Here is a 22,986-nt window from a genome sequence, read left to right on the forward strand (position 1 = left end):
TCTAGGTCGTTGATCATTCAGATCAACGGCCACCATTGCCCGTTACCATTTTAACCCCTAAATGACCCCTTACCCTAAATCATTTCTCACCACCCGCCGCCCTTGAATACCTTCCTCTCAAACTCTCTCTGCAACATCACCTATACCCTAGCTGCCGCCCCCAAATCTACCCTAATTCCCTTCAATCCCCACCTAATCCATGGACTCCCATGGCGGTTTGAGGCGTGTACTCGTCTCCTATGTCTACTGGTTACCTATTTTCGTGATTCCATGGACAGATCTCGAAGAGATTTGGTCCGGTCCATGCTCAACCTCTATCTCTGGTCTTTTCCAGCCACCCATGACCGTTCAAGTCGGATCCATGGCTTTTTCGGCTAGATCGGTAACCTTTCGAAGTCTTTCTCACTTTTCCGGTTTCTCTGAAACCCTAGCTTTAAGAGCTTTCCGATTTTTCTTTCAGATTTGTCTTAGATCTATGCATGTTATGAACTCCTTAGTATTTTCTCAAAGGTTCTTCGACTTTCTTTCAAAATAACTCTTCATTTTCAAATTAGGGTTTCCTAAACTTTTCTCCGATTTTCAGCGTGTTTTATGATTTTACTATGTTTAAATAGTTTGTCCATGTTTTCTGCTACCTGGTTTAACGTGTTAAAAACCCTAAGTGTTTTGGTTCTATCTGGGTTTCTGAAACTCTCTCTTTGTTTATTTTATACGCATGTTTGGTTCGATTAAGTTATTTGTGTTTGTATCTTTTTTTTCTTTCTTGTTTGACTTATCTGATTCTGAGTTCTTACCTTTTCAAATCAGCTCTATCAAAACCCTAATTCCTTATAAATGTCTTCTTCACTTATTGCTATAAGTATAAATACTTTTCTTGTTTCTGTGTGTTGATATCCTTTACCTGTTACTATGGTTTCTTCATTTCTGATTCTATGTGACCACTTGACTTTGTTAACTACTGCGCTCCGAGTAGGATTCTTTTACTACTGAATCATAGCCTACTCCTGCTACTACTATATGTTTGTGTTACTTCTTTTGTCAACATATTTGACCCTGCATGTCTAATACGCCTGTCCATTCCTTGCTATTTATATGTTGAAGTGCAGAATCGTGACCACTTCTTGATTGGTCTTGCTTTCTTAAGTGATGGTTTAATTGCAAGGTTTTCTTATAAACCCTAAATTTTTCTCATTTGTTTAAATTGATTGATTCCCTTCCTTTAATTACTGTGATGTTTTACCTTGAATCCTTTCCCAAAATTAAGTATATATTGTACTTAGAATCAATTATTTACCTTATACTTTTACTACCCCCTTATATGGAAAGAATCAATCAGTCTCAAACTGATTTCTTTCCTTAATTAACCCTGTTAGTATCCGTTTGAGCAGTAATCCCTTGATTAAAGGGAAGTACTTGTTTTGATTGATTCTGATTGTGATTATTTCCATGTCTATGATTGTGATCCCTGTTAGATTGTGATTACCTTATTCTCTACTCGTTTTTAAAGCTATAAATACCCCAATGTTTTTATTATAAAAGGACATGAACAATTAAGTTCAGAACACACACTTACACACTCAAAACTCTATCTTTCTCTATTACTACTTGTGCTACTACTTTGTCCAGCCGGCTGAAAGCCGGGGCTAGACTGTGGAATCCTGCTTACTTTTCCTTTCTGCACTTTGCTTCTTTGACTGGTATGTCCTAGTTTAATTTTAAAAGCTCCAACAACAACATGCTGCCTTATTTGTTTCAGCTTCTTTCATTTAGGTCTACTCCCGCTTAGGGTTCTGTTAAGGTGCATTACTAGCATGCTATAATGTCTCCCCTTCCCCTTTAGATTAATGCACTCCCCTATGTGTGTTTCAAGGCATGCTTTGTCAGTCACTTATTGTGCACTTGCCATCTCAAGTCCCTATCCCCTCAATGTGCTTATGTTCTTTCTGACTAGCCTGTGATCATGCCAGTATCAGCCATTGCTGTGCATGTCCAGCTAGTCCTAAGACCCTTAATGGGGTTATGTGTTTACAGTTAAATGTATGTGTGTCCTAAACCCCTTGACCCCTTTGTATGACTACTGATTCTGTGTGTGATCCCATCTTGGGAGTTTGAGTTTTGTTTACTACCACAAGTGCTTTCAATCACCTCTGTTATTGATTACTTTTAACCCAGTTTTTAAACAAACTCTTTTCAAACTATGTTCAGCACTCTCACCCACTCTTAGAATCTAGGTTCTGCCCCTTTTGTGCGAGCCTTGCCTTGGGACCCTTGAGCTCCCTCTGAACTTGGACACATAAGAGTTGGCCCTTCCACACTGCACTCATTCTGTTTGGTTATGCAAATCTGGGTGTGAGCAGTGCCCGGGATCCTTTGAGGTCCTTAGGGAACTCTGACACACCCAGATATGAGAAAGGCTTTGGAATAATATTGGCATTGAAGTGATTAATTACATAACTCAGACATGAAGTCAAGATCAGGCTTCCTATGGTTGTAGCTTCTTGTTTTTCTTTCATTTCTGCTTATGTAATTCAATCACACGGTTTGCAATATTTTGTAAACATTATAGGGTTGACTAGTGAAAAGGGATGGGAATATGCATGCTATCAAAAGGGGTAGAAAGCATGTTATTAGGCTTACATTCCTAATTGCGTAATAGAATCCATGTTTAGGACTCATTTCATGCATTAGAGATCATGTTCCTTAGGATTTACACTTACTGTTTTCAGTATGTCCATTTCACTATCATACCACTTAGCAAATCCTGCATTAAATGTGTTAATAACCAGTGTTTCTGCAATCATGTTTCTACTGTCGTGCACACTTAGAGATCCTGTTTTAGGCTAAAACAACACTAACAAGCATGTCATCTCTGCATATTCTAGTAATCATGTTCTAAACGTTGTAGTATTCGTGCATATAGAAATCTTGTTTAGGATTCTGCATATACATTCTTCTGCATCTCTGCATGTTAGATATCATGTCTTTAGGATTTTATTTATATTTGCTTAAGCACACTTAGGCTAATTATGAACGCATAAAAGGAATACAATTTTATTTAGTCTTTGCAATTAACTAGCAACAATTCTATGTGTTGAACACCTAGAATAGCATGTTTAGGTAATAATAATAATCTCCAACTGTCTTAATAATCTTGAATAACTACTGAATCCTGCTCACACCTAGGCAAGCCTAGGTAACTACTTAAATAAAACTGGGACTACCTTGGTTAATTATCAACTGTTACAACCAGCAGACAGGCCTGATTCGGACTTCTTTCCTGAGTTATATAATGAATCTGGTTCTGACTCAAACACCCTGCTTTAGGATTTTAAAATTCAGACCTTAACTGTGTTTAAGTCGTGCTGTTTATATGCATTATTTGCGGAGGTATACATGAGTCTTCTAATTGTTTACATGTCTCCCCTTTAAATGCAGTCCTATGTGTTTTTATGTCGCTTAGCCTTTTTACCTTTAAACCTAAGAGTCAGCCTAAAACCTCCCTCTTATAGGAATAGCAGTCCTAAATCCCTCCGAGACTGATAGGAATGGGACGTGTAACATCATGCAATAGAGGTCGAGACCAATCATCGCTTTAATACCTTCACGGGGTGGGAAGGGTAGATATGGATATGATGACCGGTGCGCTAATACCACGTGTATCCCCTCTTCTGAGAAGTGCCATACCGGATATTGCATTGATGTGATCCATATTATAAACAAACCTAGGACTCCTTTTACATTCACAAGCATGTTTAGATTATAACTCTCTTCAAAACCTTGCTTTTATTGTTTTTCAAACACTTGCGTATTCAAATTCAAAATCCCATATTACTTGAGCCTTATTTGTTTACTTGTTAATTGCACAAATTCACAAAAAAAACTATCTGGCCGGGAACCACACTAGTGGATCTTGAGGGGTGCCTAACACCTTCTCCTTAGGATAATTTCAAGCCCTTATCCTAGCTCTGGTTACCAAACATAGTTGTAATTGAACGCGTACATCAAGAATTGACATCACTATCCATTGTGATATCTTTTGTGATATAACAACCTGGTGCAAGATACAACATCTTTGTGCATTCAGTGATATTCTCTCAAGCATAACAAGCGTTCATCCAGCATTGAAATCACTGGTGTGTCAAGAACAAGAAGACAACTCCACTAAGGATCAGTATCTTAATGAGTTTATATACATCCGTAGTTGAGTTGTAATCTTGTTATTTGCTCTTCATTGTATTTCCTAGTTTGCTTTCTTAGAAGCCTTGTCTTAGGAACAAACCAAAATTCGTAAACTTCCGAGTTTATGTTGTGACTAGGAATAGTCATAAGTTTAAAGCCTTTGTAACTAAGATAGATATAGAGTGGCTTGTGGTGGTGCATCAGAAGTTAGTTGAAGTCTTTGCAATCGGAGTATTGTAAAGTGGCTTGTAATAGGGAGATTGCAAGTTAGTAAAGTGAAAAGCCTACAAGAGTAGGTCGTGATTTTTTGATCCCCTTGTGTGGGATTTTTCCACGTAAAAATCCCTTGTCTTCTTTACTTCTAGTCTTTATAGCATTCTCAGCATCATCTCATATAGGACAATGTACTCTATAGTTTGGTGGACTCATATAAACTAACAGTTTCTAAACCAAATAGGAAATTAGCAAGAAAGATGAGTTTTGTTTTAGAAATCATTTGAGTGAAGAAAATAACATTTTCAAGTAAAATTCAACATCGAATAGCTATTGCATTTAGTATAGAATTTTTAAGTTAAAACATAATAACAATTCCTTTTTAAGTAAAATAAAAACCTTAGACAAGCTAAGAAGATTAACCTAGGGAAGCATTTGAAATAAAATATAACAATTATTAGAAATAGTAGATACTGAAATTTACGGCGAGTTCTAACTTAAAGTCACACAAGGTAGCATGATATTAGTTCTCTCATTTTAAATCACTATATTACTAACGACTCAGCAGGGCAGGAGGAAATGACTCGACGTAGTAAGTTTACTTTGAAAATCAAATCACCAGAATATTAGTATTAGGAAAAGAGCTCAGGAAATGACAGCAAGGCAATAAGTCAATGACATTAACTCGATCCTCAGAACTCAGTGAAAACCAGAAATACAGATTATCAAAGTCTCGCACGAAGGAACTAAAGTCAATACAATAAAACATGGGATACCAAGATATAAGATATGTTGCGGCGCGCAACTCGATCCCACCATATAATATCAATATCATAAGTCACCCTTATTCCACCATATCAATTCACCCTTATTTCACCTGTTACAGCGTGCAACCCAATCCCACCGTACAATATCAATATGATAACAATAAACATAATATGTTGCGGCGCGCAACCCGATCCCACCATATTATATCAATATCATAATTCACCCTTATTTTCACATAACAATTCACCCTTATTTCACCTGTTACGGTGTGCAACCCGATCCCACCGTATAATAACAATATCACAATATAAATATCCTCCCTTATTCCACCACCTCCCTTATTACCTGTTGCGGCGTGCAACCCGATCCCACCGTACAGTAATTTAAATCAACAACAATCATTCAACAACTCAATTACAAGAATTTCTACAACCAAGAGTATGAGTACACAGCAACAAGAGAACCACGTGAAAATTAAAGGAATACAACAACCTTTACAAGACACGTGATAACTACGCAGGCAATCACAATAATTTGAACATGTGGCATATATGCATAGAGTCATAGAGAAACTCACAATTAAGAAGTAACAAAACAACAAGGAAGTCAATAACTTCAACTAGGGGTGGAAAACGAACGGGTCGGATATGAGCGGGTCAAAACCGGTAATTTAAAAAAATAGATAAATTATCCGACCCGACCCGTATTTGAGATGGATAAAAATGGGTCTATCCGGCGGATAATATGGATATCCATATTATCCATGGCTTCTTAAATATGATCACTTATGAGAGAATTCCTGTTTTCCAAACTTGAGGAACTCTAATTTGAGGCTTTACAAATGTAAAAGTTAAACACATTAGTTATCCATTTAGTTAACCATTTTCTAAGTGGATAATATGGTTCTTTATCCATATTCGACCCGTTTTTAAATATTTCATTATCCAACCCATTTTTTATGGATAATATGGGTTGATAACTATTTTCTTTTAACCATTTTGTCACCTCTAACTTCAACTAAGGCAAATAAGGCCAAACAACGAGCAAGAGGTAAATAAATGCTAACAACATCATATAGAGCATGTAAGTGTAGCCTAACAACAAGATACCACATATTATGACAATTTGATCAAAGGCATGGAAAAAGACTAGACAATCTAACCGGTCAACACCACATATAAACTGTGTACCCACTCGTAACATTGCATACACGACTTTCACATATCAAGATAGCACAATTGACTCAATTCCTAAGGGGTGGTTTCCCTCACACAAGGTTAGACAAGACACTTATCTCAATTCGGCCAACGCAATACTCAATTTAGCTTTTTCTTTACCAATTCACCATCGCTGGGCCCCGTCTAGCCAAAGACGACTTAAATACATCAAACAATGCAAGAGAAAATAATTTTAATTAACAAAGTTATGATCCTTACACAATTTACAAAAAGTTAACAAAAGTCAACTCCCCGGGCCCGTACCTCAAAACCCGACAAAATTTACAAAACCCGAACACACATTCCGATACGAGTTCAATCATACAAAAATTATCAAGTTTCGATATCGATTCGTCCTTCAAATCATCATTTTTTATTTTTGAAAGATTTTACAATTTTTCCCTAAATTTTCCTTTAGATTCTCATGAATTTGAAATTAAATCTAAGATATAATCACAAAATATAGTTGGAAATTGATTAGAGACACTTACCCAATAATTTGGTATGAAAATCTTCTCTCAAAATCGCCCACTCTCGGACCTAGGGTTCAAAATATGGTAAAATGAAGCTAAAAATCGGAATGCCCAGCTTTTAGTAGGCTGCAGATGTCGCATTTGTGACACTGGGTTCGCAAAAGCGAACTCACAAAAGCGAAGAATTCTTTGCAAAAGCGAAGCCTGGACTATCCAGTCTCAATCGCAATTGCGATGAAACTATTCGCAAAACCGGCCCAAATGTTCGCAAATGCGAACTTCCCCTGCCCAGTTCAATTTCGCATTTGCGAGACTGGCTTCGCAAATGCAAAGCCTGCCAGTCCCCAGCCTTTTCGCAAATGCGATTCCAAGTCCGCAAAAGTGGTGGTCGCAAATGCGACCCTCTACTCGCAAATGCGAGATCAGACAGCAGCAGTTCTGAACTATCTTCCAAACACTCCGAAACGCATAGGAAACTCATCCGAGCCCTCGGGGCTCCAAACCAAACACCCACACAAGTCTAAACACATAACACGAATTCGCTCGCGCGATCGAAATACCAAAATAACTTCTAGAACCATGAATCGGATGCCAAAACACATGAAAATCACCTTGAACTTCAAGAACTTCTAGAATCGCAACCAAGCGTCCGAACCATATCAAATTAACTCCAAATGACACCAAATTTTGCAGGCAAGTCCCAAATGACATAACGGAACTGTTCCAAAAGTCAACTCTCGATCAAACCTTTCAATCTTCCAAAACTTTAACTTTCCAATTTTCGCCAAATACTTCAAATTACCCTACGGACCTCCAAATCTATATCCGGACGCGCGCCTAAGTCCGAAATCACCACCCGAGCTTATTGGAACCATCGAAACTCCGATCCGAGGTCAAACACTCAAAAGTCAAATCTTGGTCAACTCTTTCAACTTCAAGCTTCTCAAATGAAAGTCATTTCTAAAAATCCTTTACGAACTTCTCAAAAACCCGAACCGATGATGCACGCAAGTCATAATACACTGTGAAGCTACTCGTGACCTCAAACTGCCGAACCGGATGCAATTGCTCATAACGACCAATAGGTCGTTACAAATATTTTCAAGCTTCTTCAAATGCACTTGATTTAAAGTAATTTTCCTATTTGACATTCAAGACCTACTCTTTCAAGCTTGCAACAGCCGTGACTTTTTCGATGGTGTTCTAGTTTACTCCATGATATCTTGTATAAGAGCTGTTGGAAAAAGAAACAAGTTTTCCAACAATGCCCACTTAATTTAAACTCATTTTTCATATCATAAATTAATGACTCACTTCATCGGATAATGGTGATTTTAATACGGGAAACCCTTCAGTGACTATAAATGCAATGTTTTTATAAAGTTGGTTGCGCCTTAAATGACACTGTGCAAATAGGTTGCGTATACTTTAATTATATTACGTTATAGTTTAAGGAAAAAAATACTTTTGAGACTTGTGATCTAAAGTATGTCATATATTGTCACGATCCAAATTCATGTGACCGCACCCGACATACTACACGCTTCGAGTGAACCAACCCATATGTCAAGACCAATTATAATTGCGGAAGCCAATTGAAAATCTTGTACATTTCAAATCAAGTCACAACATATTTTTCATTTCCAAATCATACATAAAACTTTTCATAAAATGATATAATCAAGTTAAATAATTATTCCTTTATGCGTGATATCCACAATCCTATTTTTACAATCCAACACAACTATTTATAGAGCCTCTATACCAAAGATTAGAACCAACACTTGAAATAATTCCAACAAAAGAAAATAAGAATTAACATGATAGCTACCACAAAATAAAAGTGGTGCTTCATAATACCTTGGAAAGAGAGTCATCCTAGCCCTGCCCACACATCACGTGCCAAACCTTATCATAAAATATGTAAAGAAAATGGGACCTTGAAGAGGGGGCCATAAGGGTTGAGTACACCACGATGGTATTCAATAAGTGTCATAGGCTCTCTCTAACTTAAGTTCTTGGAACAAACTTTATAAAAATAATGCACCAATATTTGATATAAAACGATAAAAAATTTATCAATTCATAATTCTTATCATTTTAAATAAAAGAGAAGTGAAATAAAATCCATAATATAAAACTTTTAAAACATTTATATCAATCCAAGATTTTGAACAAAATCATGTCATGTGCTTTAAGTCATTGAAATCACTTTCGGCTCCTTAGACCTAAACATAAGAAAATCATCCTTACCTTTCACTAGGAGTACTATACCATCACGGATACAAGAAGGTCAACTAGGTTATGTACCAGGCGGCAAATATCATATACCCTATTTGCTCAGGTCATCTCATCATAGTGTCGTACGAATCGACTCAACCATCCTAATAATAGCACAAAATAGTACCCTCTTGAGGGTGAGCACTTTGCCGTAGTGTATACCACAAAATGGTTATCTACGCCTATACCGGTATGTGTAGTTTCATGATCGAACACAATATATCTGAAGTCAATCTAGGTGAACACAAGTAACTCCCAAAATATTTGATACTTCAAAAATAGATTCATAGCATAGTAGCCTCAAAGGACCTATTCTTTTATTATTAAATCATAGCATTAATAGAAAATCTAAACCATTTGAACAAAAAATAAATAATCAACCTTTTACATCGTTAAAGCCTTTAGCAATTTAACATCAATCTTTAAAAGATACCACAGGTGTTATTCTATCTATCAATTTTGGAAAGAAATACTTTTCATATAAACTTATCTTTAGCACTTAAATATGTATACACTTATCAATACGTAAGTTTTGATAAAAACTTATAACATTTACCTTAAGTGTCATTTTGCCAACAAGATTTAAAATAAATAAATATTTTTATAAAACAACATGACACTATATATGCAACATAATATTTTTGTACATGGAGACATACATACTTGTTTGTCCCCACAAGTACGAAAGCCCATTTGCAAACAACTTAAGCATTAACTCGAAACATGCTTTTAGAGAAAATCCCTCAAGAAGTGTGAGTTTTAATTAACTTACCTCACTTTCGCTTTATTAACATTCACAATCTTTCAATCCTCTTCCATCGTTCCAATGTTGAGTAAAATGCTCAAACATCACCAACAAGTCGAACATTCACAAGCTTTCAATCCTCTTCCATCGTTCCAATGTTGAGTAAAATGCTCAAACATCACCAACAAGTCGAACATTCACAAGCTTTCATTCCTCTTCCATCGTTCCAATGTTGAGTAAGATGCTCAAACATCACCAACAAGTCGAATCTACAATTAGATATCCTAATTATATCAAAATATGACCTAAAATATTGATCAATATCCATTTATGGCTCATAAGTTGGCTACCAGCCTCCAACAACTCAAATCGCCGAATAGATTCACATGCTAGCCCATTCAACTTCATTCTTATATTTTAATACCCATTCGAAGTCATTAATGATACTACATCAATTGTCCGATTCCACCAAGTTACTATTCACCGTCTTTCATAATCAACACTTGCAAAATATACAATTCGAGTTATTACTTAGTTGAAAACTTCAAACTTTTGCTAACAAATAATTCCATAGGTTCATTGTATTCACCAATTTCATCGCCAAGATTACTATTCACCTTCTCTTTCATTTTCTCAAAAGTACTATTCATGCCATGAATTTGTCACGACCCAAAACCCGACTCGTCATGATGGCGCCTATCGTGGAACTAGGCCAGCCTCAACTCAACAACCAACACAACAACAATAAGTTTGAAAACATTAACAGAAGCTTTTAACATTTAAAGAAACTATTTGAAACATAAGAAATTCCAAGATAAGATACAATCTAGCCCAAAACCAGGGTGTCACTGAGTGCATGAGCGTCTAAAGGAGAACATAGTCTATTACAACGTTTAAGGGAAACAAACTGAAATACATCTGAAGATAAAGATGGAGAGTCAAGGCCTGAGAACGCCGTGCAGATACCTCGATAGTCTCCTAAAGCCTGAAGCCTCGATCAACGACTGCCACTGGGACCAAAAGTGTCTGGATCTGCACACAAGGTGCGGGGGAGGGGGGAGGGGTAACGTGAGTACACCAACTCAGTAAGTAACGAGTCCAAACTATGGACTGAAAGGTAGTGACGAACTCAACCTCAACAGATATAATAGAGTCAACGTACAGAAAAGTAGGCATGCTTCCAGTTAAATAGACGGCTCAAAGCAATAAGGTAAATACAGATCTGAGCAGTTTAAGATATATAACTCAACTACCTCTACATGCCAATGCACCAACTGTATGAAATGCACAGTGTACTCCCACTCTCAAGTGCTCAACCACTCGGTACTGAATATGGCCATCCGGCCCAGGGAAACCCATCCCGGAACATATACAACACTGACTGTAAGTCACCCAGTACTAAGGAACAAGGGCAATCCAACCCTGTGGAGAAATCCATCTCCAAGTATATATAAATACTCAACCACTCAGTACTGTGTATGGCCATCCGGCCCAGGGAAATCCATCCCGGAACATACTCATCACTAACTATAAGTCACCCGGTACTGAGGAAAAAGGCTAATCCAACCCTGTGGAGAAATCCATCTCCAAATATCAATTCTTCGGACAAATCCATGTCCAGGAAAATCCATCCCTCAATAATATCATCCGCGCCCACTGGGGGTGTGCAGACTCTGGAGGGGCTCCTACGGCCCAAGCGCTATCATAATCAATATAACTGCTGTGGCGTGCAACCCGACCCATAACTGTTACTCATAATCATGCTCTCGGCCTCACTCAGTCATCACTCTCCAGTCTCACCCACGGGCTCACAATGTCATGGAAACTAGCCCGAAAACAATGATATGCTATGCCAATAATAACAACTGAGATTGAGATATAATATGAAATGCATGAATATGACTGAGTACAAAATAACAGTGAAATCAGTGAAATGACAGCAATAAACGACCACTAGGGGTCCCAACAGTATCGACGTGAAGCCTTAACATGATATCTAGCATGTTTTGCAGCTCAATTACTTTATCACATAATGGAAACAGGGATATCAGCAAGAAGTAGTCATTAGACGGTGCCATGGAATGAACCAAGTCACGATTCTCACGGTGCACGCCCGCACGCCCGTCACTTGGCATGTGCATCACCTCAATACTAACCACATAACACGTAGTTCGGGGTTTCGAACCCTCATAACCAAGTTTGAAAGCGTTACTTACCTCAACCAAGCCAAAATCCTACTCTGCGACGCCTTCGCCTCTCAAATCAGCTTCCAAACGTCCCGAATCTAATCACAAGCAATACAATATGATCAATATATGCTAAAGGAACCAATTCCACAAGAAAAATACCAAATTATAGGCCAAATCTCGAAATTCACACAAACCCGGGCCCTGGACCCATGCCTCGAAATTCGACAAAAATCACAAAACTAGAAAGCCCATTCACTCACGAGTCTAACCATACCAATTTCATCAAAATCCGATATCATTTTGTCCCTCAAATCCCCAAATTACTCTTTCCAAAATCCCAAGCCCTAACCCCTTATTTCACTTCAAAAATCCTACTAATTAGGTGGGAAATCAACGGGAAAATACCATAGCTAATGATAATAGAGCTCAAGCAACTTACCTCAGTGAAAACCCTTGAATCCCTTTCCAAAAATCACCCCAAAAGCTCCAAGGTCCGACTTGAAAATGGTGAAAATGAGCAAAAATTCACGAAGTCTTCTATTTATAGGTTCTGCCCAGGCTTTTCGCACCTGCGGCTCAATATGCGCACCTGCGGTGCTGCTTTTGCTCAAAAATATCCGCATATGTGGAAATCACTTAAATCCCCATCTCTGGACCCGCGCTCCTTATCCGTTTCTGCGACCTCGCAGGTACGGAAAGACCTCGCACCTGCGGCCACTGCCAAACCTCCTCTCTTCCGCTTCTGCAGGCTCGTAGATGCGTACAAACAGTCGCACCTACGGTCTTCCCCAATCCAACACACTTCCGCACCTGCGTCCATCCCATCGCACCTGCAGCGTCGCACATGTGGCAATACCCTCGCATGTGCGAATTACACCAGCAACATGCCAACTTCAGCAATTCTCCAAACTTCAAACTTGATCCGTTAACCACCCGAAATCAACCCGAGGCCCTTGGGACCTCAACCAAGTATACCAACATGTCCCATAAAATCATACGAACTTATTCGAACCTTTGAATCACTCAAAACAATATCAAAACACCAATTTACACTTGGATTCAAGCCTAAGAACTTCTAAATATCTGAATTCCACAAACGATGCCGAAACCCACCAAAACACTTTCGAATGACCTCAAATTTTGCACACAAGTCAGAAATGACACCACGGACCTACTCCAATATCCAAAAATCCAATCCGATCCCGATATCAAAATTTCCACTACTGACCAAAATCGTCAAAATTCCAACTTTCGCCAATTCAAGCCTAATCTACTACAGACCTCCAAATCACATTTCGGATGCGCTCCTAGGTCAAAAATCACCTAACGGAGCTAACGGAACCATCAAAATTCAATTCCGAGGTCGTTTACACATAAGTCAATATCCGGTCAACTCTTCCAACTTAAACCTTCTCATAAGAGATTAAGTGCCTCAATTCACTCCAAAACCACTCCGGACCCGAACTAACTAACCTGGTAAGTCAAAATACAGCTGAAGAATACAAAAGAAGCAGGAAATGGGGGAACAGGGCTATAACTCTCGAAACGACTGGCCGGGTCGTTACAAAACTAGAGTTTTATAATTTAATCTTTCAACCATTAAAATTTGTAAAAAAAAATGCTTCAAATACTTCTAACTACTCATAATAAACGAGTTTGAAGTATTAGAATTACCTCTAGTAGATCAATCTTGAAAAATCACAACTTTGGTAATTTTTGTATTCTTGAGGATTTGATGATGAAATCTAGTATTTGGATGTAAGAATGATATTAGAATTCATGTATATTGAGTAAACCTCTTTCATAATGACTCTTTTTAGGGAGTAGGATCTGTTGCCTAGGAGCTCAAAGAAAGATAGCGAAGAAATATTTTATTTTGAAAGCAAAGGAATCAACCCAAAGTATCATTAACAACTTACCTTAGTTGATTGGACTTGATCTGAGCTTAAAATCGCCTCTTCATCAAGAACCCTAACCTCAAAACTCAAAATACCCTCTCCCCCCGATTTTGTACTTATAGGCCCAAATTTCTGGGTTTCAGACGCTTCGCGTCCCCCGTTCACTCCTCCCCCAAGCTCGGATGCGGACCCGGATGCTATGGTAGTACTTCACTGCCGGCCTTTGGTAATTTGATCATATCATCTTGTAGGAATGTCCAAATGACAAACGGTTTGAAGAGTTAGAAACTAGAGTCGAACAACTTTCATTTGATAGGTTGTTCACCACATAAAACCTTATATATATAGACATGCTCNTATATATATATATATATATATATATATATATATATATATATATATATATATATATATATATATATATATATATATATACTCGTCCAAAGTTAGGTCTTGCGCGTACTCATTTGGAACTTTAGTCTATCATGTAATTTCCAACTTGACTTAGACTTAGGGCTCTCTTTCGATACAACATCACTTATAATATGCCTCGTACACTTATTATCATATCCAATTAATATCCATCATATTAATAGTCCTCGTCTGCACACAAAATAATATAATTAGCACGCATTAAATTTTTTGATAGCGCTTAAGCACTTTAAAATTTTCCGGGGTGCTACATATATGCTTCTGTCTAGTTATAAAATCACATCATCACACATAAAATAGAAAAAATAAAAATCAAATTATTTTTAAATATAAAAATATATCTTTTTTGGAGTGATTAGAAAAAAGTGTCAAATGAAGTTGACCGAGGAAGTAGTTTCATTTGCTCTTGTAATTGTTTATTCAAATAATGTTTAGATATAAGAGAGACTTGAAATATTATTCAAAAGATTGCATTATGGTAACCTATATATTTATTAAAAGGGGAGGTCTATGTTACTAAACAAAGAATAGGAGAACAAATTAAATAGTTAAGGTTAGAAATGGTAATTATGGAATATCATTGAAAATTATCTTTAAAACCAGTTTTGTTATTGAATATATCAATACAAGTTAGGGGTAAGTGTAGTATCTCAAATACAGGATACCAAAACTTTGGCATGAATGATCACCTAAGCCAGTTTTACAGCTCGTTCGGATTACATATTATTCTGAATGTATTGCATCATATTATATTGTATTATATGAATATGACATTTAGATAGGATTATATTGTTTTCGGCTGTTTCATAATGTCACACACCTTACAATATTACAAAAAAAAAGTAGATTATAGGGTAGAGTAATTATTAAAAAAGGTAAGATAAAGAATAAAATAAAATTATAGTAAGGGCAAGATGTGAATAAATTACGTAATAATGCAATCACATCAAATCGATCGTTACATAATAAAAAAGATTTTTTCATTGTTACGTAACAACAAATTTAACAATACGATACAACAAAATTTAAATTAACAATCAAAATAAATATTATATTTAAAGTAACAACAGGAAACAATATAATAGTTAACGACCTTCCAAACAAGCTGTTAAGCAAAGGGGAGTCACATTGTCGGATACGGATTCGGCCGAACCCAGTAGCTTTGGTTCAAATCATGTATTTGTTTTATGATTTTTATTAAATATGTATAAATAATTAATTTAGGACTCGATTATTAAAATAATTAGGATCCCGAACTCATAAATTTAAAATTCTAGCTCCGCTAGTGGTGTTAAGCACACTGCACCCTGTTTTCAACTTAAAATTTTTCCCAACTATACTCAACGACCCATTCTTTCTCCAAAAGAATACATTTTTCTCTGCATGTGGGGCTAAAAAATGTGATACTGTCTCATTCCCACCACTGTGCAAATTCCATGTTATTATTATTAGCATACATTTTGATGAGTAAATTTAAACAATTGTGTCAAACTTTTCTTGAAAATACAGTGTGAACATACTGTTTGGAGAAAACTTTCCTTATGTGGGGTATGGTTTTATTAGTTTGTTTGAATAGCAGACTTCAAATGTTGCCGTGTGAAGACTTTTCAAGTCATTCTAAGCCTTTGCCATCTTTGAACTCTTATTGGAGCTGTGTTTTCCCTATAAAATTTATCAAAATCCAAATAATACTGTCACATTTTGCAGCCTAAAGGTGAGTTTTTTTTCTTCAAGATTTTGAGTACCATTTTTTTGTGTCTATTGGTAGTCAAAGTAAAAGCTGAATATGGGTTTTTTTAATTCTCAGGAACTGTATTTTTGGGCATTTGGGTATTCCAAGAATTGAAAAAGATTGAATCTTTGTGCCCTGTAGATGGTGGGTTTTCTTCATTTCTGGTAATTTTACCTTTTTGGGTTGTTTTATATTGCTTGATTTATGCCTCAGTTTTCTGGTTTAGCTCTAGTCTTGATAATTAAGTATTGTCTTTGAGCAGTTGGTTCGTTTTTTGTGGTACAAATGAAACATAATGGATATTGAGATTTCATATAGGCAAGCCAATTAGTTTGGGATTGAGTGGTTGTTTCTGTTTCAAGGGTTTTAGAGCAATTTTTTTTTTGAGAGCCATGGAGCATATGTCCAGGGGCGAAGCTAGAAGCCCGACTATGGGATTGTTCGAACCCAGTAGTTTTTGCTCAAACAGTGTATTTGTGTTTAAAAAATTCATTAAATATGTATAAATATTAAAAATTTACAACCAGTTATTAGTACTTGAAGTCGTCGTTGTTCTAATATTTTGAACCAATAAAGTTGAAATCCTGGCTCCGCTTCAGCATTTGTCATTTGGGTTTTGTAGGAGAGACTTGATTTATCACCAATGGCTTCTCTTTTTCCATTTCCATGGGTTTGGTTGGTCAATCTTATTCGTGTCCTTATTTTTACTTGAACAAGGCATGCGACATTTTATGTTCCTTAAATTCTTCTATGTATTTTACAGACGGCCGTGTAATTAGATATTACTCCTACATACGATGTACAAAAATACATGCTATGTGTTACTATCATGACAAAAAATTGCTTGAATATTAAGGTTCCATGGTGGATCTGAATCTGCAGGGAGCGTATTTAAGTACTATACTGAAGGATATGAAGTGTTTTCAGTTCTACACTGGTGACAAGAAGGAAGAACCTAAGACTGTGACGTCAAATTCCGTCTTATCCTCCTCTTCTGCACTTTCTGATCGTGAATTTAGGAATTCGCGTCTTGAGTCCAGCTCTCAGAATGCATCTGATACGAGCGCAGAGTCCAGAGGACGGAGCCAATTTCCAAGCTTGTCCGATAGGCCTTCCAATCTCAGGGTATTTACATTCTCAGAACTGAAATCAGCAACGAAGAATTTCAACCGTACTACCAAGATTGGGGAAGGTGGATTTGGATGTGTATATAAGGCCACTGTAAAGGGTGGTGAGGATTCAGTTAAAAAGATTGACGTTGCTGTAAAACAACTTGGTAGGAGAGGATTACAGGTAAAAACATTCTTTTTTAAGCTCGAATAATTATGTATTAGAAATATTAGGATCTTGCTCTTTGACATCTCTATTTATTAGGTGTTGGTACTTTGCTGTTAATGCTTTGTGCGGTCACACTTCATTTATTTCTCTTACCATTTAAGCCTGGTACGGAGCTGTATCAGAAAACTTTGGCAATTTCTTAAGAAGGACAGAAAAACTTGATAGAACAAAGCAATCTACTCTACAGTACGAAGTCGCTAGGGAAATATTTTAACTTTAATGTTAGGACATCTGTAGAGCCACAACAACATATATACATACTCATTTGAATTGGCTTGATGTATCAAAATGTATGATCAAAACTGTGCACATGGAAGCCCATGGATTTGAGTGATTTATTTTTTGGGGTAAAACATGTCCTTTCTTTTGTATATTTCCTTCGCCCCCCCCCCCCCCCCCCCCCTTTTCTTGAGGTATAGTGATGTGCTTGCCGCATCTAAATGGCTAAAAGAATGACCGGAGATGCAAACTGCACATATTTGAAGAATTGTAGATGGCTGAATCTAGTCAAACCTCTATAGTTGGTTAACTAGAAAAAGTCCGACTTCTTCTTCCAACATGGGATAGCTCCAATTAATATGGTTCGGTGACAAGTACTGGTTTCTTACTTTGCCCTGGTGAGTAAATCTTTCGATGGTTGAGAGACCATTGGAAACCATCGAAAGATAGTTGTTTAGCTTGCCCTATTGAATCATTCTTCTAAGGCAGATGAGTGATTGGTGATTTGTTGACTGGTATTTGTTTTGGATTGTTTATTACTGCCTGGAAAATTTGCCTTAAATGGAGGTTTTGTCCGATATGACCTTTCAAATATGCCCAAAAATATGAATAGCTAATAGCCTAATAGAAAAGGGTTTATTTTTCCCATTGTTTTAAGATGTCTAATGTCTAGACACATTTTCTTATTCTTGCATTCATCTTATATGCGACTTGAGCAGAGGGATACTGAACTTCTACTTTTCTTACTCCAAGATCAACATCATTGTTTTTCTTCACTGGTGTTTTGTGGAACTGCTCTATATTTTTGTTATTTACCCTCAAAAGAGTGGAATACGCTACTAGTTTGGCATTGAGCTGTAGTTAGTTGATATTGTTGATTGATTGATCCTCTTTTATTCAAAAACTTTTATGGTCTAGTCCTAATTTTTAGAATAACGTACTATTCTTGCTTCTATACAATAGGGACACAAAGAGTGGGTGACAGAAGTCAATGTTCTTGGGGTGGCTGAACACCAAAACCTCGTCAAATTAGTTGGCTACTGTGCAGAAGATGATGAGAGAGGAATCCAGCGCCTTTTGGTGTATGAATACATGCCTAACAGAAGTGTCGAAAACCATTTGTCAGCTAGGTCAGAAACGCCTCTCTCCTGGGCAATGAGGTTAAAGATAGCCCAAGATTCTGCTCGTGGCTTAACTTACCTACATGAGGAAATGGATGTTCAGGTACTTTTGCCACTTAGCTATATATATATATATAAAGGTGTAAATGTGTAACTAGCAAACGGCACTTCAGCCCCTCTGTATCTTGTTTTTGTTGGCTCAAGTTGTAAATGTTTTGAGTCAGCTATCGTTCTTAAGCCTGATGTCTCTCTTTTTTTATATTTGTAGATCATCTTCAGAGATTTCAAATCTTCAAACATTCTCTTGGACGAGCAATGGAATGCAAAGTTATCAGATTTTGGACTGGCTAGGTTGGGACCTCCTGAGGGTCTAACCCATGTCTCAACTGCGGTATGCTCCCATAACTTGTTGAGATGCTTCTCAATACATATTAGCTGACAAGATCTTTTCCTTTGGTCTTTTTCACTTATTCTTGCTTGTTTATTAGTTTTTCTAATTAATGTAGGATACTAGGATATTGAGAGACTTTCATATAGACCCAGGGGTGGAGCTAGGAGCCCGAGTACTAATTTGGCCGAACCCAATAACTTTTTCTCAAACAATGTATTTGTATTAAAAAATCCAAAAAATATGTACAAATATTGAATTTAGAACCCAGTTATCAGTACTTGAAGTCGTTTTAAATCCAGAACCCATAAAGTTAAAATCCTAGCTCCGCCTCTATATAGACCTAACTCGTTTTCTTGGAATGATCAACTATAATCTACCTAAATTCTTCACTGGACTTCTTTGCTAAAGATAGTCCTCCGACTAATTTTATTTTTCATCCCTGTTACTTTTTAACAAAAGACGGTCCAGACTCATTGACTTTTGCGTGACTTCATTTTTGGTCCACTGTCAGTTCAGCGAAATCTAGTCCTAACAACATATGCTCCTTTAGTAAAAGATTATGTCAAAATCCAGTAAAACCTCTATATTTCACTTGCACCAGGTACTATGTCAAAGTATTTGAATCTATTTTTAATTTGTCATTTGACCAGATGATAAGGTTTGGTATATCTAGTTAATAAGTCCTTGAAATAATTCTACATGTGTTCGACCTATATGTTCAGAGGCAGACCTATGTTGTAAAGAGAGGGGTCACTGGCACCCGGAAAGTTCGGTAAAAATTCCATGTATACATGTACATGTCCTTAAAAATATTGATATATTAGTAGTGACACCCTATATACAAAGCAGATTTTGGTTGAGTACAAAAGCTCCCCCACGACCTTCAAATCCTGGGTCCACCGCCCCTGTATATGTTGAATGATGTACATATCCACTAACTTAACTTTTAAACATAAGAAGACTGAGAAGGTAAAGCAAATTCAACACCAAAACCACCCCTTGTCCCTAGCATGCTTTCCAAGCCTTTTCTTCCCCCTTTAACAACCTAGCTTTTATTTCGTTTGCTATCTTTTATCAATTCTGTGTATTATTGGTAACACATAGAATCAGACAGCATGTCTTAATTATATTATATTAATCTCTCTATTGTATCAGGTTGTTGGAACAATGGGATATGCAGCTCCAGAATATGTTCAAACTGGCCGTCTCACATCCAAGAGTGATGTGTGGAGCTATGGGGTCTTTCTATATGAGCTGATTACTGGTCGACGCCCATTAGATCGAAATCGTCCTAGGAGTGAGCAGAAGCTCTTAGAGTGGGTAAAACCATACATATCAGATTCTAAGAAATTTCAGCACATATTAGACCCAAGGCTTGAAGGTAAAATCTCAAGGTCAGCTCAGAAGCTCTCTATTGTCGCCAACCGCTGCTTGGTGAGACATCCAAAGTCAAGGCCGAAAATGAGTGAAGTCCTGGAAATGGTGAATAAAGTTGTCGAATCATCAATAGGAGTAGGAAATCCTGAACCACCTGTGAAAATTGTGGAACCAACTTCACCAGAATATGAAAGAAAAGGTAAAAGGAGGATAAGTGATACCAAACTTGGAGATGGTGGCCGGTTAGTACGCATGTGGTCAACAAAGCTGATAAACACCTGTTAATAAAATAATTTCCGATATGCAAAAAAAAATGAGAGGAAGAAAAAGTTAACTAAAACATTATATCCGCGAATTGACAGCATGTGGTGACTTTGGACATTATATTCGACTTGCTGCAGAGTTTTCTGGGGATCTATAACGATGAATGAAGGCGGTTTGGCATTTGATACAACAATTCTAAGGAAGAGTCTGAAGCTCTCATGGTAATACTAACTTGATAGTTTTACTCTTGATTAAATGTGGCTTTTTGCCTCTCTACCTTTACCAGGTGGGGGTAAGGTCGTGTACACACTACCCTCTCCAAACCCCACAAGAAGGATTAAACTGGGTTTGTTATTGTTGTTGTTGTTGATTAAACGTGGCTTCTATAATTTCCACGATATGCAAGAAATGACTAAGATGAGAAACTTCTTCTTGTTATACTGTTATACATGAAAATTAGTGATACTCCTTGATACAGAGAAATGGAGTATAGTGTTATTGAACTAATTTCTATTATGAGTCACATTTGTTAGGAATGTAATCTGAAACAAATGACAAGAGTGGGTTGCTCTAGTGGTGAGCACCCTCCACTTCCAACCAAGAGGTTGTGAGTTCGAGTCACACCAAGAGCAAGGTGGGGAGTTCTTGGAGGGAGCAATGCCGAGGGTCTATCGGAAACAGCCTCTCTACCCCAAGGTAGGGGTAAGGTCTGCGTACACACTATCCTTCCCAGACCCCACTAGTGGGATTATACTGGATTGTCGTTGTTGTTGTTGTTGTAATCTGAAACAAACATTCAAGTGAAATATTGGATCCTGTAACTAGATTATTTCAATATGAACATGGAAACGAGCTTTTAGTGGCATTAGATGAGCAGTTTTCTGGAAGGCCATCTTTTAACTTGACAATTCTTGGAATATAAGAGATGCCTTGTATTGACAACTCTGCTAGCTATAATGAAAGAGAAAGGTACAGAACAGTATATTAGTTTGATAATGTTATTAACCTTGATTCAAAAAGATTTCAAAACCCACCTTGATTTATAGTAAACTTGTTTGTTTAATGTTCTTGTGAACTCTTACACAATTAATGTTACTTTCCTTGAGTGAACATCTGGTGATTTACATCTTGTGTTTAGGTAAGTCAACAAAAGGAAGTAAGAATACTACTATACTACTCAGGGGCGGAGCTAGGCGGACGGAAGAGGGTTCAGTCGAACCCCCTTTGCCGAAAATTATACTGTAATTTTTTTTTTCCATGTATGTTATTAGGTGTTGAATTCCCTTATTTGTGTGTTTTTTTTTAATCCCCTAGGTGAAAATCCTACTTCCGCGATTGCCTGTATTTTAACTCACCCCAGAGAAAGAAAGTACTAGTAATCTATAACTATTTTGCTTTCATTGACTGCTCTTTAATGCAAATCCTTTCTTGGTAGTTGTCATCATTCAAATATCAGATGACTAGTGCAAAAATGTATTTATTCATGGTTTTAATACCCCAGTCATATCAGTACCTCAGCATTACTGGTGACCTTTTGACTAGACCATTATTGTCAAGAAGCCATTTACATAGTTTTTCCATCAAAAAGTTTGATTACCCTTTTTAAAAGTATTGTTCCTTATTGAAATGATTTCATGGTCATCTTTCCACCTAGGATGGTTGTCAATGCTGCCAAAAACTAGGCAATTGGCTAGTGGTTTAGAATTCTAGATCAGAATCTCACATTGGCTAAAGGATGTGGTGCAGTGGATGAGATTGCTTTTCCCTTAATCAAAAGTTTCGGGTTCGAGCCCTGGGTATGAAAAAAACCTTGGTAGGGAGCACCTTCCCCCAAATGGGGCCTTACGCGGCGCTAATCCGAATATGGTCGGGCTTCAATGCGGGTACCGGATATCGGGTAGAAACAAAAAAAATTCAGACATTGGACTTATGTTTTGAGTTGAGAGAGCGATTTCTAAAATATATATATATATATATATATATATATATATATATATATATATATATATATATATAAGATCAATCACACACATATATATATATATATAAGATCAATCACACCGAAAATAGCATTTCAATATGAAGATGTGATGCCTTGTTCTTTATTAATATTTAACAGAAAGGTAACAAAGAATATTTATAGAAAGGCG

The 22,986-nt window shown here is 37.0% G+C and overlaps 1 protein-coding gene across 5 annotated transcripts; it reads left to right on the forward strand.

Moving 5' to 3' along the window:
• LOC109229622 (probable receptor-like protein kinase At5g47070) lies at nucleotides 15,831-22,222 on the forward strand. Of its 5 annotated transcripts, XR_002068583.1 has the most exons (7): nucleotides 15,831-16,108; nucleotides 16,202-16,290; nucleotides 16,983-17,419; nucleotides 18,647-18,907; nucleotides 19,073-19,195; nucleotides 20,351-21,057; nucleotides 21,975-22,222. XR_002068583.1 is itself a non-coding variant. In XM_019395131.1 (6 exons), exons 3-6 carry the CDS (start codon nucleotides 16,988-16,990, stop codon nucleotides 20,855-20,857), a joined length of 1,323 nt encoding a protein of 440 aa, XP_019250676.1. In that variant the 5' UTR covers nucleotides 15,831-16,108; nucleotides 16,202-16,290; nucleotides 16,983-16,987; the 3' UTR covers nucleotides 20,858-21,343. The 5 variants fall into 5 exon arrangements, 4 of the variants coding, with proteins under 4 accessions (XP_019250676.1, XP_019250678.1, XP_019250680.1 ...); XM_019395131.1 differs by lacking the exon at nucleotides 21,975-22,222 and having other exon boundaries at nucleotides 20,351-21,343; XM_019395133.1 differs by lacking the exon at nucleotides 21,975-22,222 and having other exon boundaries at nucleotides 16,202-16,270; nucleotides 20,351-21,343.

This window comes from Nicotiana attenuata, chromosome 7, assembly GCF_001879085.1.
Source record: "Nicotiana attenuata strain UT chromosome 7, NIATTr2, whole genome shotgun sequence".
Lineage (NCBI taxonomy): Eukaryota > Viridiplantae > Streptophyta > Magnoliopsida > Solanales > Solanaceae > Nicotiana > Nicotiana attenuata.

Coding starts and splice junctions, on each gene's coding strand:
- LOC109229622 (XM_019395131.1), top strand. CDS start 16,988: ATGGTGGATCTGAATCTGCAGGGAGCGTATTTAAGTACTATACTGAAG. Junction 17,420..18,646: donor TTGGTAGGAGAGGATTACAG/GTAAAAACATTC, acceptor TCTATACAATAG/GGACACAAAGAGTGGGTGAC. Junction 18,908..19,072: donor ATGAGGAAATGGATGTTCAG/GTACTTTTGCCA, acceptor TTATATTTGTAG/ATCATCTTCAGAGATTTCAA.